General features: G+C 49.7%; 1 protein-coding gene across 2 annotated transcripts in view; it reads right to left on the bottom strand.

Annotated features, from left to right (window-relative positions):
- GATB (glutamyl-tRNA amidotransferase subunit B) overlaps positions 1-16236 on the bottom strand; it is a 96313-nt gene that overhangs the window by 18393 nt on the left and 61684 nt on the right. For both annotated transcript variants that reach the window (XM_068990054.1, XM_068990055.1), the window contains exon 10: positions 1347-1480. In XM_068990054.1, the coding sequence (XP_068846155.1) occupies positions 1347-1480 (134 nt within the window). The remainder of the gene's footprint in view (positions 1-1346; positions 1481-16236) is intronic.

Genomic DNA, 16236 nt, shown 5'->3' with positions numbered 1-16236 from the left:
CAGCCTGGCTTGCCGGGCCCAGGGTTTCCATGTAGAAACTGGAGTAGCAAGGTCAGACTGAGAAGACAGGGAGGGAAGACAAGCGGGCAACAGACGCCACAGGGGCTTGGGGACCTGAGGGGGTTTGGTACTTGACACGCCAGCACGAAAAGCGAAGGAAGCCAAAGCTGAGGGCTCGCGGGCTCCGCGACTTCTCCTGGGAGGCAGGCGCCACGTTTACAGCTAGACACCGAGGGTGGCTCACCGAGGTCACGGCTGGTACTGGCCGCGTGGCCTTGCTGGTGCTGCGCACACACACGCGAGCCAGAGGCTGAATGCGCACGGGCAGCTTCTCTGAACGCACAACTGTTCGGACTCGTGTTTCAACACACGCCTGTCTCCCCCGCTCCGCTCCCGCAGCCCACGGCGTGGTGCTCCCGCAGTAAGGACACCCACCCAGATGGGTTCTGCTTCCCTCCGGGGTCCTGCTGGCCCTGCCACCCACCTGTGTGTCCCCGATGAGCCCCGCACTGCTCCTTCTCTCCCTCTCGACCCTCTCCTTTCCTTCTCTGCCACCCACGCTCCCGGTTCTCCCCTTCTTGCCTGCCCACGCTCCACGGGTAAAGTCCAGGGCGGCTCAGGCTCCTTCCGCGGCCATGGTCAGCCGTGTCCTCCCTGACAGCTCTCCTTCGCTCCAGCGGCTTCCGGTTCCATCTACACGCTCCAAGCCTACGATCCACTTATCCCAGACTCTGCACGGCCTTCCCCAAGGTGCTGCACCGAGGACCCCCTTGGGTTGTCTACACACGCTGGCCCCCACGCTCGGGCACCCTGACTGCTGGGCGTCTGGTCTGGCCCAAGTCACCCCCACTCAGGCCAGCTCAGCTATCCCTCCCCCTTCTCAGGAGGTGTCCTGCCCCTTCCTCTTGGCCACTCCCACTGGTTCCCCAGGGCCTGGCCTCTGAGGGAGCCTCGTTCCCCCTCCTGAGGGTGATGCCCCGGGCTTGGTCCCTTTTTGTGTATTCATGGGTGGCTGGGCACAGCTGTGGTGCAGCAGGATCACACTGAGCCGACTGTCTGCTTTCTTACAGTCGAGACCAACTCTTCATTGTTTTCATCTCAGGCCCCCAGCCCAGCACAGCACACAGGCCAGGCTGGGTGGTCAGAGACCCAAACACACCACCAAGCTTTCAGATGTGCCGGGGAAGGCGGACAGCCCTGACATTCACAGGCAAGGTCTGTGTCTCGTCAGGAGATCGGGGCACGGCGGGGTGGGGAAGGACAGAACCCCGGCCCTGAACTATTTCAGCTGCTTCTGGACACAGAGATCATGACAAAAGAAAATGCCCTCCCCAGACCCTACTCACCTCTCACTGACGGCAAGGTTCTGTTGCTTTAAAAAGCCCAGGAAAGTGTTGAGGACCCAACCAGTCACTTTTTTGGGCTCCGCCCTAGTTTCTTTGATCACATTTTGGAAGAACTCCAGTAGGCCAACTTCATTCTGTAAAGAAAGAAAAAAATAAAATTATATAAAACCTCCCCAAAATGGAAGATCATATTCTGAAACTGCCACCCTCTGCCTCCTCTGAGACATCTCCTGGTACTTCCCAAACACAGAGGTGTCACCAGAGAATTCTGACAAAGTGCTTTAAGTAGACAGCAAGGTTGCTACCCCTACTGCTGCCACCCTGCCTTTACACAGCACCGTGAGGACGAACGCACTGCAGACGCCTGGGCTCTGTGGTCCACGACAGCGAAATCCACCACCCCAAACCCTGCCGCCCTCGCCGTGTCGGCCGTGCGCGGCCACAGCCTTCATCCTGGAGCAGTATGTCCTCTTTCCAGGCCCATCTCTTCTCGGAAGTCCTAGCAGCTGCTAGAATAAGAAAGTAAGACAAGAAGCAGACAAAAAGGAACAGAAAGAATACTCTACTTCTGAAAACTCAAAAGTGGATCGTAACTGCGTTCCTCTGCGTATCGCCTCCAGAAGTGACGGAAGTGATTTTCACATGGTCTCAAAATGAGAAAGGACATGGGCATGGGACCCACTTGGGCCACACGACTGGCTGGGCCAGGCCCGGCTGACCCCAGCGCTCACCATGCTCCAGGAAAATGACCGCGGCCTGGCTCCTCGTGGACACGTGTTGGCAGAGGCCCCTCCCACTCTGGACACCAGTTCTGTGAGCCAAGGGCCACGCCGCCCTTTCTCTCTGTGACCAGAGCTACGTCAGCGCTAGATCACGGCGGCTGCCTAGTCAGCATCAGTGGATGAATCAATGTCTCCCACTGCCTTGTATTAAAAAAAAAAATCACACACGAACGTTCATCCTGTATCATGCCACGCTCACCTTTAAATATTGGGATTGCTACAGTTTATTTACTTGGCTGCACTAGGTCTCAGCTGCATCACGAGGGCTCTCTGCTGCAGCCTGTGGGGTGCAGTTCCCCAAGCAGTGAGCGAACCCAGGCCCCCTGCACTGGGAGCTCGGAGTCTCAGCCACTGGACCACCAGGGGAAGCGCCATGGAATTGCTACAGTGAAGCCTAAGATGAACCCCCAAGTCACTCATCAAGGCGTACGCTGCGGCTAACTGCCGATGGGTCTGGCAGAACAGGGAAACCTGGCTAAGCCTACCTCTTATTTTTCAATAAGGAAAATAAAAACACCTTCTACATACATCTGGGAGAGTGAAGTTTCCAAATGCAGAGGAAACACAATCTAAGTAGCAAGTTTCCCCTACCTGCTGAAATTCAAATCAAACCACCCTTTTGAAATATCCTTTTTTAACTTTATATGGCAGGTAAGGCTCTCACCCTCGTCCCTTTCAGAGAGCCTTCATTAATCAAAAGAACATCCTAGAAAAATACAATACTGGGAAGAAGCAAGACACACTAACAAAAGTGCTCTCAATGTTTTGCTATTGTAGCTGCTATGATATACACACAGGCCTGCAGTGGCTAAAATAGAAATTCCATAAAAAAAACAACACACCCCACTACGTGCTCTTCATAACAGATGCATTCTCTGGTGACAAGCCTACTGAAGAATCCCATAATCATCTCCTGAATCTCTTTTCAAGCTGATGCTATTATTCTGCTCATGCTAAACCAGGGCAAAGGCCACCCTGGCAGCCAAAGGTTGACTACAGATGAAGGCAAATCCAGACAGCACGAAGAGAAAAGTTCTGTTTAACTTACGGAAGAGTATTCAAACTTCCACAACGGCACACAGACCACTGCGGAGGGAGGAAACCGTTATCTGGCCCCAATCAGACAAGCAGGATTCCCTTTGTTCTAACTCCGACAGGCTGGCCCGCTGGTGAAAAGAGCTGTCAGGAGGAGGACTCTGCTTTGCCAAGGAAACGTTTTTTCTAAACCCACCCAGAATTACTGCACTTGAACTCACAGGCCTGGCTGAGTTGCTGGGACGTGATGAGTATCTATTCCTCTACCCTTGGGTGGTTTTTCATTGGATGGATAACACGGCAAGTCAGATTTCTGTTTGTCTTTTCCTGTCACTGCCGTGAAGCAGTGTCTCGGAGCTGGAGCAGGGCTTCACTGGGGATACATGGGTTCAGCTCACGATCTGCAGGCAACGGGGAAGGCTGCGACCGCGGCGGGGTGAGCTGTGGGCGGCAGGGCTATGGGAGGCTCAGCTGCTGCTGCCAGAGTGACGGGTGCATGCAAAGTCACACGTGGGCTGCCCACTTGTGCTCTTCACAGCAGAAGCCCTCTATTCGGAGGAAAAAAAAAAAGCCACATAGCACTCCAGGTAAGGCCTTGTTTTTCTGTGAGATCGGCAGATGCTAATAAGCTTGGCACGGATCTCAGGACGCCCTGTGAATGCAGCCATGAAGCCATCTGGTTTTTGCAGGGAAACAGCAGACCAATAATTCCTTGACATGGGAATCGTATTAAGAGCAAAGCAGAAAGGCCAGTGCATTAGGGGCCCCTTAACATCCTTCGCAGAGGCAACAAGCCAGCACGAATCACCTACCCCACATCGGATGGAGCTGGAACTCAGCTGCACAGGGCATCAGGCCTGCCGGCTGACTGCAGCTGGAACTTCCTGCAGAGAAAGCCCAGGTGGCAGAGACGACTGGTCCTGGCTTTTGTGTCATGCCAGGCACTGTCTACCGCTTTGTGAATGAGAAGCATCTTTTCCACATTTTAATCAAATTTCCCAAAGCATTCCATTCTATCCAGAGCCAGTGCCAAGCCAGCCTCTCTGTCACAGACGGGAACCCTCCACTGCCAGGGAATCTGCCTGCTGGTCACTGCTGGGACACGGCAAGGCAGGAGGGGCACCTTGCATCCTCTGCTGCTTTGGGAAGGAACCCCATCCACCCTTGCAAGGTGCCCGAAAGCCAACTTTTCAGTCTACCTTCAGAGATGACAAGATGCCAGGAGTCTATCCTGCTGGAACAGGATGAAGGCTGATTTTGCAACTGCCCTTCCTGTCCTAAGTCACACACCCTGGGCGCCTGAAGACAGGGCAGGATGAGGCTGGACTATACTTAGGAGAATGCAACCCGAGAGAGACAGCTGGCTGACGGCAGAGGCGGGGAAGAGGACACAGAGCACACGCCACGGAACAGCTGGTTACCTGGCAGGGAGTGAGCCCCAAGCTGGCCCCACTGCGGTGGCAGGGAGTGAGCCCCAAGCTGGCCCCACTGCGGTGGCAGGGACTGAGCCCCAAGCTGGCCCCACTGCGGTGGCAGGGACTGAGCCCAAGCTGGCCCCAGTGCGGTGGCAGGGACTGAGCCCAAGCTGGCCCCACTGCGGTGGCAGGGAGTGAGCCCCAAGCTGGCCTCACTGTGGTAGCAGGAGTAAGCCCCAAGCTGGCCCCACTGTGATGGCAGGGACTGAGCCCCAAGCTGGCCCCACTGCAGTGGCAGGGAGTGACCCCAAGCTGGCCCCACTGCGGTGGCAGGGACTGAGCCCCAAGCTGGCCCCATTGCGGTGGCAGGGAGTGACCCCAAGCTGGCCCCACTGCGATGGCAGGGACTGAGCCCCAAGCTGGCCCCACTGCGGTGGCAGGGAGTGACCCCAAGCTGGCCCCACTGCGGTGGCAGGGAGTGACCCCAAGCTGGCCCCACTGCGGTGGCAAGGACTGAGCCCCAAGCTGGCCCCACTGCCTGAATACCTGCTCCATCGCCAGCCATGTGAGGGGGCTGCCTCTGCTGCCAGTGATGCTCATGGTAGTTCCAACTGCAACAATTAGAGGAGCTTTCTCTACACTAACGCATCCAACCCCAACACGGACACAAGAAACCAGCAGGGCTGGGACTCTGTACCCGTCCCCCAGGTTCCGATGCTGCTACTGGAGGACAGTCACACCCCGTCTTCTTGGGGACTGAAGCTGAGCACCCACTAGGGTGGGTACGACACACAGCAAATTGCCCATCCAAAGAACATGTTTCCCTATCATTTTCATTGTTTTATTTGAGAATTGCCAGCTGTTCAAAGGTTCTTAGCATAGTAAAAATGTCGCAAAGGCCCTTAGCAAACAGCTTAGAAACCAGGAGGAGAAAATGGCAGGTTCGAGTGCTGCTGTTGCCAAGGTCGTCTAAACCCCGTGGCGCTCTCCACTGGGTCTGACACACACTGGTTCCCAGATTGGGGGACAACAGCGGCACCCCCTTCCTATTCAGGGCTTCCGCGGCTGGGAGGATGACTGGTGTGCCTCCACCCCCTCCCCAGAGAAGTTAGGGAGCATGCTCTCGTGGACGCTGCCTGCTTCAGCAGCATCCCTGAGGCTACAAAACAAACCTCGTGGTCACTCAGAGTTTTGGTGTCAAGCTCCTCCTGTTTCCCTGCATTCTAACTACTTCGATGTGGGTGACCAAGGCACACGTTTATACCTAACTGGGCAGGCAGGGCATTTCAGACTCCTTCGTTGATGATGGCTACTCCATTTCTTCTAAGGGATTCTTGCCCACAGTAGGAGACACAACGGTCATCTGAGTTAAATTCACCCACTCCTGTCCATTTTAGTTCTCTGATTCCTAAAATGTCAACATTCACTCTTGCCATCTCCTGTTTGACCGCTTCCAATTTGCCTTGATTCGTGGACCTACCATTCCAGGTTCCTATGCAATATTGCTCTTTACAGCATCAGACCTTGCTTCCATCACCAGTCCCACCCACAACTGGGTGTTTGTGCTTTGGCTCCATCTCTTCATTCTTTCTGAGGTTACTTCTCCACTGATCTCCTGCAGCATACTGGGCACCTACGGACCTGGGGAGTCCATCTTTCAGTGTCATATATTTTTGCCTTTTCATACTGTTCATGGGGTTCTCAAGGCGGGAATACGGAAGTGGTTTGCCGTTCCCCTCTCCAGTGGACCACGTTCTGTCAGGCCTCTCCACCATGACCCGTCTGTCTTGGGTGGTCCCACATGGCGTGGCTCATAGTTTCATTGAGTTAGACAAGGCTGTGGTCCATGTGATCAGTCTGATTAGTTTTCTGTGACTGTGGTTTTCACTCTGTTGGCCCTCTGAAGGATAGGAATAAGAGACTTATGGAAGCTTCCTGATGGGAGAGACTGACTGTGGGGGAAACTGGGTCTTGTTCTGATGGGTGGGGCCATACTCAGTAAATCTTTAATCCAATTTTCTGTTGATGGGCGGGGCTGTGTTTCCTCCCTGTTGTTTGACCTGAGACCCAACTATGATGCTGTTAAAGTGCTGCACACAATATGCCAGCAAATTTGGAAAACTCAGCAGTGGCCACAGAACTGAAAATGGTCAGTTTTCATCACAATCCCAAAGAAGGGCAATGCCAAAGAAAGTTTAAACCACCACACAATTGCATTCATCTCACACGCTAGTAAAGTAATGCTCAAAATTCTCCAAGCCAGGCTTCAGCAATACGTGAACCGTGAACTTCCAGATGTTCAGGCTGGTTTTAGAAAAGGCAGAGGAACCAGAGATCAAACTGCCAACATCCACTGGATCATCAAAAAAAGAATTCCAGAAAAACATCTACTTCTGCTTTATTGAATATACCAAAGCCTTTGAGTGTATAGATCAAAACAAACTATGGAAAATTCTTCAAGAGATGGGAATACCAGACCACCTGACCTGCCTCCTGAGAAATCTGTATGCAGATCAAGAAGCAACAGTTAGTTAGAACCAGACATGGAATAACAGGTTCCAAACTGGGAAAGGAGTACGTCAAGGTGTATATTGTCACCCTGCTTATAAGTTATATGCAGGATACATAATGCAAAATGCCAGGCTGGATGAAGCACAAGCTAGAATCAAGATTGCTGGGAGTAATATCAATAACTTTGGATACGCAGATGACACCACCCTTATGGCAGAAAGTGAAGAACTAAAGATCCTCTTGATGAAAGTGAAAGAGGAGAGTGAAAAAGCTGGCTTAAAACTCAACATTCAAAAAGTAAAGGTCATAGCATCTGGTCGCCTCACTTCATGGCAAATAGATGGGGAAACAGTGCGAACAGTGAGAGACTTTATTTTCTTGGGCTCCAAAATCACTGCAGATGGTGACTGCAGCCATGAAATTAAAAGACGCTTGGAAGTAAAGCTATGACCAATCTAGACAGCATATTAAAAAGCAGAGACATTCCTTTGTCAACAAAGGTCCGTCTAGTCAAGGATGTGGTTTTTCCAGTGGTCATGTGTGGATGTGACAGTTGGACTGTGAAGAAGGCTGAGTGCCGAAGAATTGATGCTTCTGAACTGTGGTGTTGGAGAAGACTCTTGAGAGTCCCTTGGACTGCAAGGAGATCCAACCAGTCCATCCTAAAGGAGTTCATTGGAAGGACTGATGCTGAAGCTGAAGCTCGAATACTTTGGCCGCCTGATGTGAAGAACTGACTCATTGGGAAAGACCCTGATGCTGGCAAAGACTGAAGGCAGGAGGAGAAGGGGACCACAGAGGGTGAGATGGCTGGATGGCATCACTGACTCAATGGACATGAGTTTGAGCAAGCTCTGGGAGTTAGTGCTGGACAGGGAGGGTCGCAAAGAGCTGGGCATGACTGAGTGAGTGCACTGAACTGGGCGGGTCATGAAGCTGTGGTGGGAGCGGCTGACAGCCTGGGGACCCACAGCTGCGACTAAGCGGCAGCAGCGCCCACCGGGCGGGGCTCTCGTGTGTCACCATGCAGAGGGGTGTTCCTATGGAGAAGATGGTCCCGAATCTGCACATAAACTCTGTGCTTCCCCATCATTCCTGCGAGTCCACTCGCTCTTCCAAAGTGAGAAAAACAGAACACAGACCCAACAACTTAATGAAAAATGGCCCTGAAAAGCACATCAATGCTAGTTCTGGGACAAGATGGACATCAGGCAAGCGTGCCCCAAGAGAGCAGTGGTTCCCGGGCAAAAAGCACAAGGCACAGCCCCAGGGAGGACAGGAATGTGCAGTGGGGAAGGGCCCGAGTCCAGATGTGAACGGGGCCTCCCACTGCTTCTAATGGAAACAAGCAGTGGCTGTGGAAATCCTTCAAGGGGTGAGGAAAAAAAAAAAAAACAGACTCATTCAGAGGAGTCGTCATTGGTGGAAATCCAAAGGTGGCTAATGGGTGGTGTGAAGCTGGCATAGGAGCATCGCTCTCCACTGAGAGTCAGGAGGGAGCTGGAATCCTGAACCACCACTCCACCTTTAAGAACATGGGCGTCTGCAGCTCTGAAAGTGACCCCAAACACCGACGGTGTGCCCTCTGGTATGACTCGGAGAGTACATGCTTTCGGGGGCAGGGGGAGTTTATAGTCCTATTGTGTCCAATTTCCACCTCTGGATCATATTCCCAGAGGGCTTGGGAACCCTTAAAATCTGAATAAAACCCTGGTCCCAACAATTTCTGTTCGTAGCAAAGCCAGAAAGTGCACACATCTGAGTTGGACTCCCCTTACCCACAGACAGTTGGCTGTGAGGTTCCATCGTCTGTGATGCACTCACTCTGGGAGGGACGTGAAGGGAAACCACCTGGGGAGCCGGACTTTCCCTTGGACAATCAAAATCAAATAACTCAGGTAATAAAAGCTGACAGCAGACAAGCATAATCAAATACTGGGAGAATGGGGCGCAGAAAGGATGTTGTCAAGAAATCAATTCTGATGATAATCAACCTTCAGTGAGCCTAAAGCCAGTGCTGCCTAAATGCTCGTGACACGGAGGAATCCTGTGCAACTCAACCGCGGTCTTCTGTTAACTGTCCCAGAAAGGAAACCAGCCCACAGACAGGCTGTGAGGCTGCAGGATAGGCTTGGGGACAGAGCCCCTGACAGTCCCCAAGCCTGGCGCTCAGACGGCTCTGCGCCTGGCGGATTCCACGTCTGAAAGCCCCTTGGCGCCTGCACTTGAAATGAATGAACTAACTGTGGGTTTTGCAGGAGTCAAGTTAGAAGACGTGTCTTTTGATTCGACTTGAGCAGAACAAAATAGCGGCTACTTTTTCTGTGCACAGACTGTGAAAGCACCCTTAAGTTGGCAAGCACTGGATGTGATTTCATAAACTGAAGAATAAAATCAATTCTGAAAATTGCATGGAGCTCAAAAACGGTGAGCGACAATGTTGACCAAATGGATTTTCCTTCAGCTGTGGTCTGACAGCGAGTCTTCTAAGTCTGGGCAGTCTAAAACTAGTCAATAAGGTTGCAGATGCTTTTTTAGTTATTAGCTTTAAAGCAGTATTACTTATGGGATATACAGATATTTGTCATGGGAAATTATTTTATAGGCAATTCATCCAGACAGAAAACCAGGCCATTTCAAGCTAACAAGAGACCCCGAGCAAAACTCTCAGAGAACAGTCCATCTGACAACCAGCCATCGTCATGATATCTCCTGTCTCTCTTTTCCTTGGAGACACCGTACCCTTTCCCATGATGTCAGAAACAAAAGACTATGGCTTTAAATGGGGACTAACTGGCTGGGCAAGGAAGTTGTTCAAAGGAAACCACGTGTCTTGAGACTGCACACAGACAGACAGACTCAAGGCAGCCGAAGTCTCTGACTTGGAGAGTCACAGTCGTATCTCCCTACAGTCTCGCCGGGCCCCGGGTAGGCTGTCCCCAAAACTCTGCCCTGCGCTGGATGTGGCAGCAGCTATCTGCTGCCCTTTCCCTGGGAGCAGCATGTCCCTGGCTGTCTGCGTGGCTGCAGGCAGGTATCGTAGCCTCAGTGAAGGCACTACTGTGCCTGCCATCTTTGGGGCCGAGTGTCCCGCTCCCCTCCTCTTTCCTTTGGGGAAGGAACAGCTTCAGGAAGCTTCTCAGTGCCCCCTGCCCCGCAACCATCAGAGGTGAGATCTGGAGTCAAGAGTGTCTGTCTTGACACGTGGTTGCCGAAGGGGAGGAGGGAGTTGGGGAGGGATGGACTGGGCGTCCGAAGTTAGCAGACGACAACTGTTACACGCAGAACGGATGGACGGCAAGGTCCTGCTGAAGGAATAGCGCAGGTACTACAGTCACTGTCCTGGGATAGATCTTACTGGGAAAGAGAAGGTATACATGTGTATAACTTTGTCAAAGTGACAGTCACTTTGCTGTACAGCAGAAGCGAGCAGAAGATTGTAAATCAACTATATTAAAAAAAAAAAAAAGGCGTCTGTCTCAGTGTGTTAATCTTTCCTGCAGGGCTACTCAAGAGAGTTAAACATAACACAGAATAGATGAAGCTCTTACATCTGAAAACAGCATAGGGTACTGGAGGAGGAAATGGCAACCCACTCCAGTATTCTTGCTGGGAAAATCCCATGGACAGAGGAGTCTGGCAGGCTACAGTCTATGGGGTCGCAGAGTTGGGACACGGCTGAGTGAAGAAACACAGGGCACTGTGGTGAGTACAGCAGGCTCTCAGGAGACGCTGAATTGGGGCTGCTATGCCCATTCTGCCAATGAAATCTTTCACAACAGATGACACGGAAACCTGTCCACGAATTCATACACAGCCAGCCAACCAGAGAGCTCAGATGCGTTCTCACCAACTGCATCAGGCAAAACTGTCCCACCAACGCCATACACTATGTGGAGGCCCTTCTCAAATAGTCCGTCAGGTTGGGACAAGTACCCAAGGCACAAAGTCTAAGAAACAAAATAAACAGAACTGTGGGAGAGCTTACACTGCTTTTCTACTTGGAAAATGAACAAAATTTCTGCTTTCCACTGGAGTTGACTGATTTTCACTAAATTTAGCAGGCAGCACTTATGTTTATTTATAGGGCAGGCTGGCATCTTAAAAACCAAGAGGGGTGGGAAAAAGGTTTAAATGGAATGACATTCTATGACTTTCTTTCAGGAAGCCTCAGCGGGGCAAGATAAAGTATTAATACCCACACAAGGAAACAACTGTTTTCTCTATTCGGTGACTCAAAACAGCAATGAACTTGAAACAGGACTCCCACTGGGCCCTGGGGCCCACCTCTGTCCAAGCAGGCAGGAGCTCAGAAGCGGGCGCCTGGGCCCTGGAGTCCGCTCCCCTCAGGCCTGGCGGAGTCACTTGGTGGCTCACACTCAACCTCAGAGGTGGCACTTCCTCACCAGAAAAATGGGGAGATGGATGGCAGCACCGCAGGGGGTGCTGGGAGGATGGACTCCATTAGAAAGTGGTCCACTTTTGGACCCGGAACCGCGGAATCTGCTGTTAGCTAACGGCCTCGACTGACCCCGAGCTGCCTATCAGGCCAATGACAACAACTCATCTGGATTCCCTGTTCAGCAAAGCAGGGTCTAGGAAGAGACATCCCCACAGAAATCACCTTTTATTATCTGCTAAAAAAAACGCACCTGCATATATGACCGCTCTCACAATTACTCCTGGACACACTGACTCAGAGAAGGACTCGCTATGCTACTGGGACCTCTCATTTCTCTAGAATCCTAATGACTTGACCTCACCCTCCATACGTCCATTCCTTACTCCCGATAGGTGAGGTCAGAAATCTGGGAGTCTGACACAGAGAGGGAAAAAAGGGGAGCTCACTAGGCTGAAGCTCCAGATGGGACATGATACGCTTCATGAGGAAGAAACACTCACGCCGGGTACGGTGGGAGGCATTATCAGGCGGGCTTAAGAGGTGACATGAGAATGCACGCTTGATTCCAAAGTCCTGAAGAAACAAGTTCTTTAGGAGCCAGGGGAACAGTCACCGCATGCGGCCTGATTGAGGCGGAAACCCCAGGCTTCTCCCCACCAAGCTCAGCAACACAGGTACCACCCTGATTTGTTGGGCTGTCAAAAGGGTGCTTTATGTACCTGACTTTGGGAAACAGGGACGCTTTATCAGAAACGCTGCTTTCCCCAGGGCTTCATGAGTACTGTGAGAATCCCATTCTTCCACTCATCTGTCCATCTGTTCACTGATGCCTACTGTGCGCCAGACTTTGCGGTGGATGCTAAGACAGACTATATTAGAGATTTGTAAATGCCAAGGAGAAATTATTACCACACAATTCAGTGCTCACCACACAGCACAGTGACAAGGGCAGAGTTGTATAACATAGGGAAGACAGCCACTATTACAATAAACGGAATACACCCTTGAAAAACCGTGAATCACTATATTGTACATATGTAACAAATAACATTGTATATCAACTACACTTCAATTAAAAAAAATTAACAGTTAAGCTCTGAAGTTGTTTTTTTTTTTTAAACCGTTAATGGGTAAGGATTGCGTTACCAGTAAGGACTGTATGCTTAATGCTTAATTTAATCAGTGACCCAAAGGCAGGAGCGTGGAGTCAGAGCTCTGCAGAGCACACCTCCACCACGCTACTGATTTAATGAATACTCCCAGGCACTCTTTAAATTGAAAGATGGTTCATTAGATTGGTGCATCTGCCCTTCTCAGCAATCTGTTGTGTTTCTGAGGAAGTCAGGAAAAAAACATGAACATACCACTTTCGGGCATGTTATGAGTAACTCAGCTTCCAATGATTACTAAGTCATCAACAGCTCAGGGTGCCTAATTTCAGGAAAAGAAATCGTGTGAATCATCCTCCTTCCATATTACTAGTTCTCTTCTCATTTGTCTTGAAAATTTCAAGTACTAGCCATTAAAAAAAAAATACTGCAAAATGAATCACCTAATACATTATCTGCAAGCAGTCTTAATACATCAAAAAAAAAAAAAAAAAAACCACAAAGCTCTTATAAAACTGGCTTAAAAGCCAGCACCTCCTTGAGAGTTTTCCCCACTTGTCCCATCAAGGTCATCACTACCTCCGCTGGGCTCCTGGCCCACATCATGCATCATACATTTACTATCTACTGCAATCTTCCCTGGGGGCTGGTTAGCTGAGGTGTCATGTATACATGTTCTTGGAAAGCAAAGAAAAAAATCAAAAACACGTCTCTGTCCCCATCTCAGGACCTGCTGCATAGAAGATGCTAATAAAAGTGCTGAAGTGAATAGACAAAAATACGTTTCTATAATCAGGGCTTACACATCTGGTTCAGTTCAGTTCAGTCGCTCAGTCGCGTCTGACTCTTTGCAACCCATGAATCGCAGCACGCCAGGCCTCCCTGTCCATCACCATCTCTCAGAGTTCACTCAAACTCACGTCCATCGAGTCGGTGATGCCATCCAGCCATCTCATCCTCTGTGGTCCCCTTCTCCTCCTGCCCCCAATCCCTCCCAGCATCAGGGTCTTTTCCAATGAGTCAACTCTTCGCATGAGGTGGCCAAAGTACTGGAGCTTCAGCTTTAGCATCATTCCTTCCAAAGAAATCCCAGGGCTGATCTCCTTCAGAATGGACTGGTTGGATCTTGCTGTCCAAGGGACCCTCAAGAGTCTTCTCCAACACCACAGTTCAAAAGCATCCATTCTTCGGCACTCAGCCTTCTTCACAGTCCAACTCTCACATCCATACATGACCACAGGAAAAACCACAGCCTTGACTAGACGGACCTTAGTCGGCAAAGCAATGTCTCTGCTTTTGAATATACTATCTAGGTTGGTCATAACTTTTCTTCCAAGGAGTAAGCGTCTTTTAATTTCATGGCTGTAGTTACCATCTGCAGTGATTTTGGAGCCCAAAAAATTAAAGTCTGACAATGTTTCTACTGTTTCCCCATCTATTTCCCATGAAGTGATGGGACCGGATGCCATGATCTTCGTTTTCTGAATCTTGAGCTTAAAGCCAACTTTTTTGCTCTCCTCTTTCACTTTCATCAAGAGGCTTTTTAGCTCCTCTTCACTTTCTGCCATAAGGGTGGTGTCATCTGCATATCTGAGGTTATTGATATTTCACCCGGCAATCTTGATTCCAGCTTGTGTTTCTTCCAGCCCAGCGTTTCTCATGATGTACTCTGCATAGAAGTTAAATAAGCAGGGTGACAATATACAGCCTTGATGTACTCCTTTTCCTAATTGGAACCAGTCTGTTGTTCCATGTCCAGTTCTAACTGTTGCTTCCTGATCTGCATACAGATTTCTCAAGAGGCAGGTTAGGTGGTCTGGTATTCCCATCTCTTGAAAAATTTTCCACAGTTTATTGTGATCCACACAGTCAAAGGCTTTGGCATAGTCAATAAAGCAGAAATAGATGTTTTTCTGGAACTCTCTTGCTTTTTCCATGATCCATCAGATGTTGGCAATTTGATCTCTGGTTCCTCTGCCTTTTCTAAAACCAGCTTGAACATCAGGGAGTTCACGGTTCATGTATTGTTGAAGCCTGGCTTGGAGAATTTTGAGCATTACTTTACTAGCATGTGAGATGAGTGCAATTGTGTAGTAGTTTCAGCATTCTTTGGCATTGCCTTTCTTTGGAACGGGAATGAAAACTGACCTTTTCCAGTCCTGTGGCCACTGCTGCGTTTTCCAAATTTGCTGGCATATTGAGTGCAGCACTTTCACAGCATCATCTTTCAGGATTTGAAACAGCTTAACTGGAATTCCATCACCTCCACTAGCTTTGTTCATAGTGATGCTTTCTAAGGCCCACTTGACTTCACATTCCAGGATGTCTGGCTCTAGGTTAGTGATCACATCATCATGATTATCTGGGTCGTGAAGGTCTTTTTTGTACAGTTCTTCCATGTATTCTTGCCACCTCTTCTTAATATCTTCTGCTTCTGTTAGGTCCATACCATTTCTGTCCTTCATCGAGCCCATCTTTGCATGAAATCTTCCCTTGGTGTCTCTAATTTTCTTAAAGAGATCTTAAGTCTTTCCCATTTTGTTCTTTTCCTCTATTTCTTTGCATTGACCACTGAAGAAGGCTTTCTTATCTCTTCTTGCTATTCTTTGGATCTCTGCATTCAGATGCTTATATCTTTCCTTTTCTCCTTTGCTTTTCACGTCTCTTCTTTTCACAGCTATTTGTAAGGCTTCCCCAGACAGCCATTTTGCTTTTTTTTTGCATTTCTTTTCCATGAGGATGGTCTTGATCCCTGTCTCCTGTACAATGTCACAAACCTCATTCCATAGTTCATCAGGCACTCTATCTATCAGATCTAGGCCCTGAAATCTATTTCTCACTTCCACTGTGTAATCATAAGGGATTTGATTTAGGTCATACCTGAATGGTCTAGCGGTTTTCCCTATTTTCTTCAATTTGAGTCTGAATTTGGTAATAAGGAGTTCATGATCTGAGCCACAGTCAGCTCCTGGTCTTGTTTTTGTTGACTGTAGAGAGCTTCTCCATCTTTGGCTGCGAAGAATATAATCAATCTGATTTCGGTGTTGACCATCTGGTGATGTCCATGTGTAGATTCTTCTGAAGGCCAGGAACGGTGGCGGTAAGGAGATACCCCTTGTCCAAGGGAAGGAGCAGTGGCTGTGCTTTGCTGGAGCAGCCGTGAAGAGATACCCCACGCTCAAGGTAAGAGAAACCCAAGTAAGATGGTAGGTGTTGCAAGAGGGCATCAGAGGGCAGACACACTGAAACCATATTCACAGAAAACTAGTCAATCTAATCACACTAGGACCACAACCTTGTCTAACTCAATGAAAGCAAGCCATGCCTGCGGGGCAACTCAAGACAGGTGGGTCATGGTGGAGAGGTCTGACAGAATGTAGTCCACTGGAGAAGGGAATGGAAAGCCACTTCAGTATTCTTGCCTTGAGAACCCCATGAACAGCATGAAAAGGCAAAATGATAGGATACCAAAAGAGGAACTCCCCAGGTCATTAGGTGCCCAATATGCTACTGGAGATCAGTGGAGAAATAACTCCAGAAAGAATGAAGGGATGGAGCCAAAGCAAAAACAATACCCAGCTGTGGATGTGACTGCTGATAGAAGCAAGATCCGATGCTGTAAAGAGCAATACTGCA

The sequence above is a fragment of the Capricornis sumatraensis genome, chromosome 17 (genome assembly GCF_032405125.1).
Source record: "Capricornis sumatraensis isolate serow.1 chromosome 17, serow.2, whole genome shotgun sequence".
Classification (NCBI taxonomy): Eukaryota; Metazoa; Chordata; class Mammalia; order Artiodactyla; family Bovidae; genus Capricornis; species Capricornis sumatraensis.
This window is presented reverse-complemented; position numbering and strand designations above follow the sequence as displayed.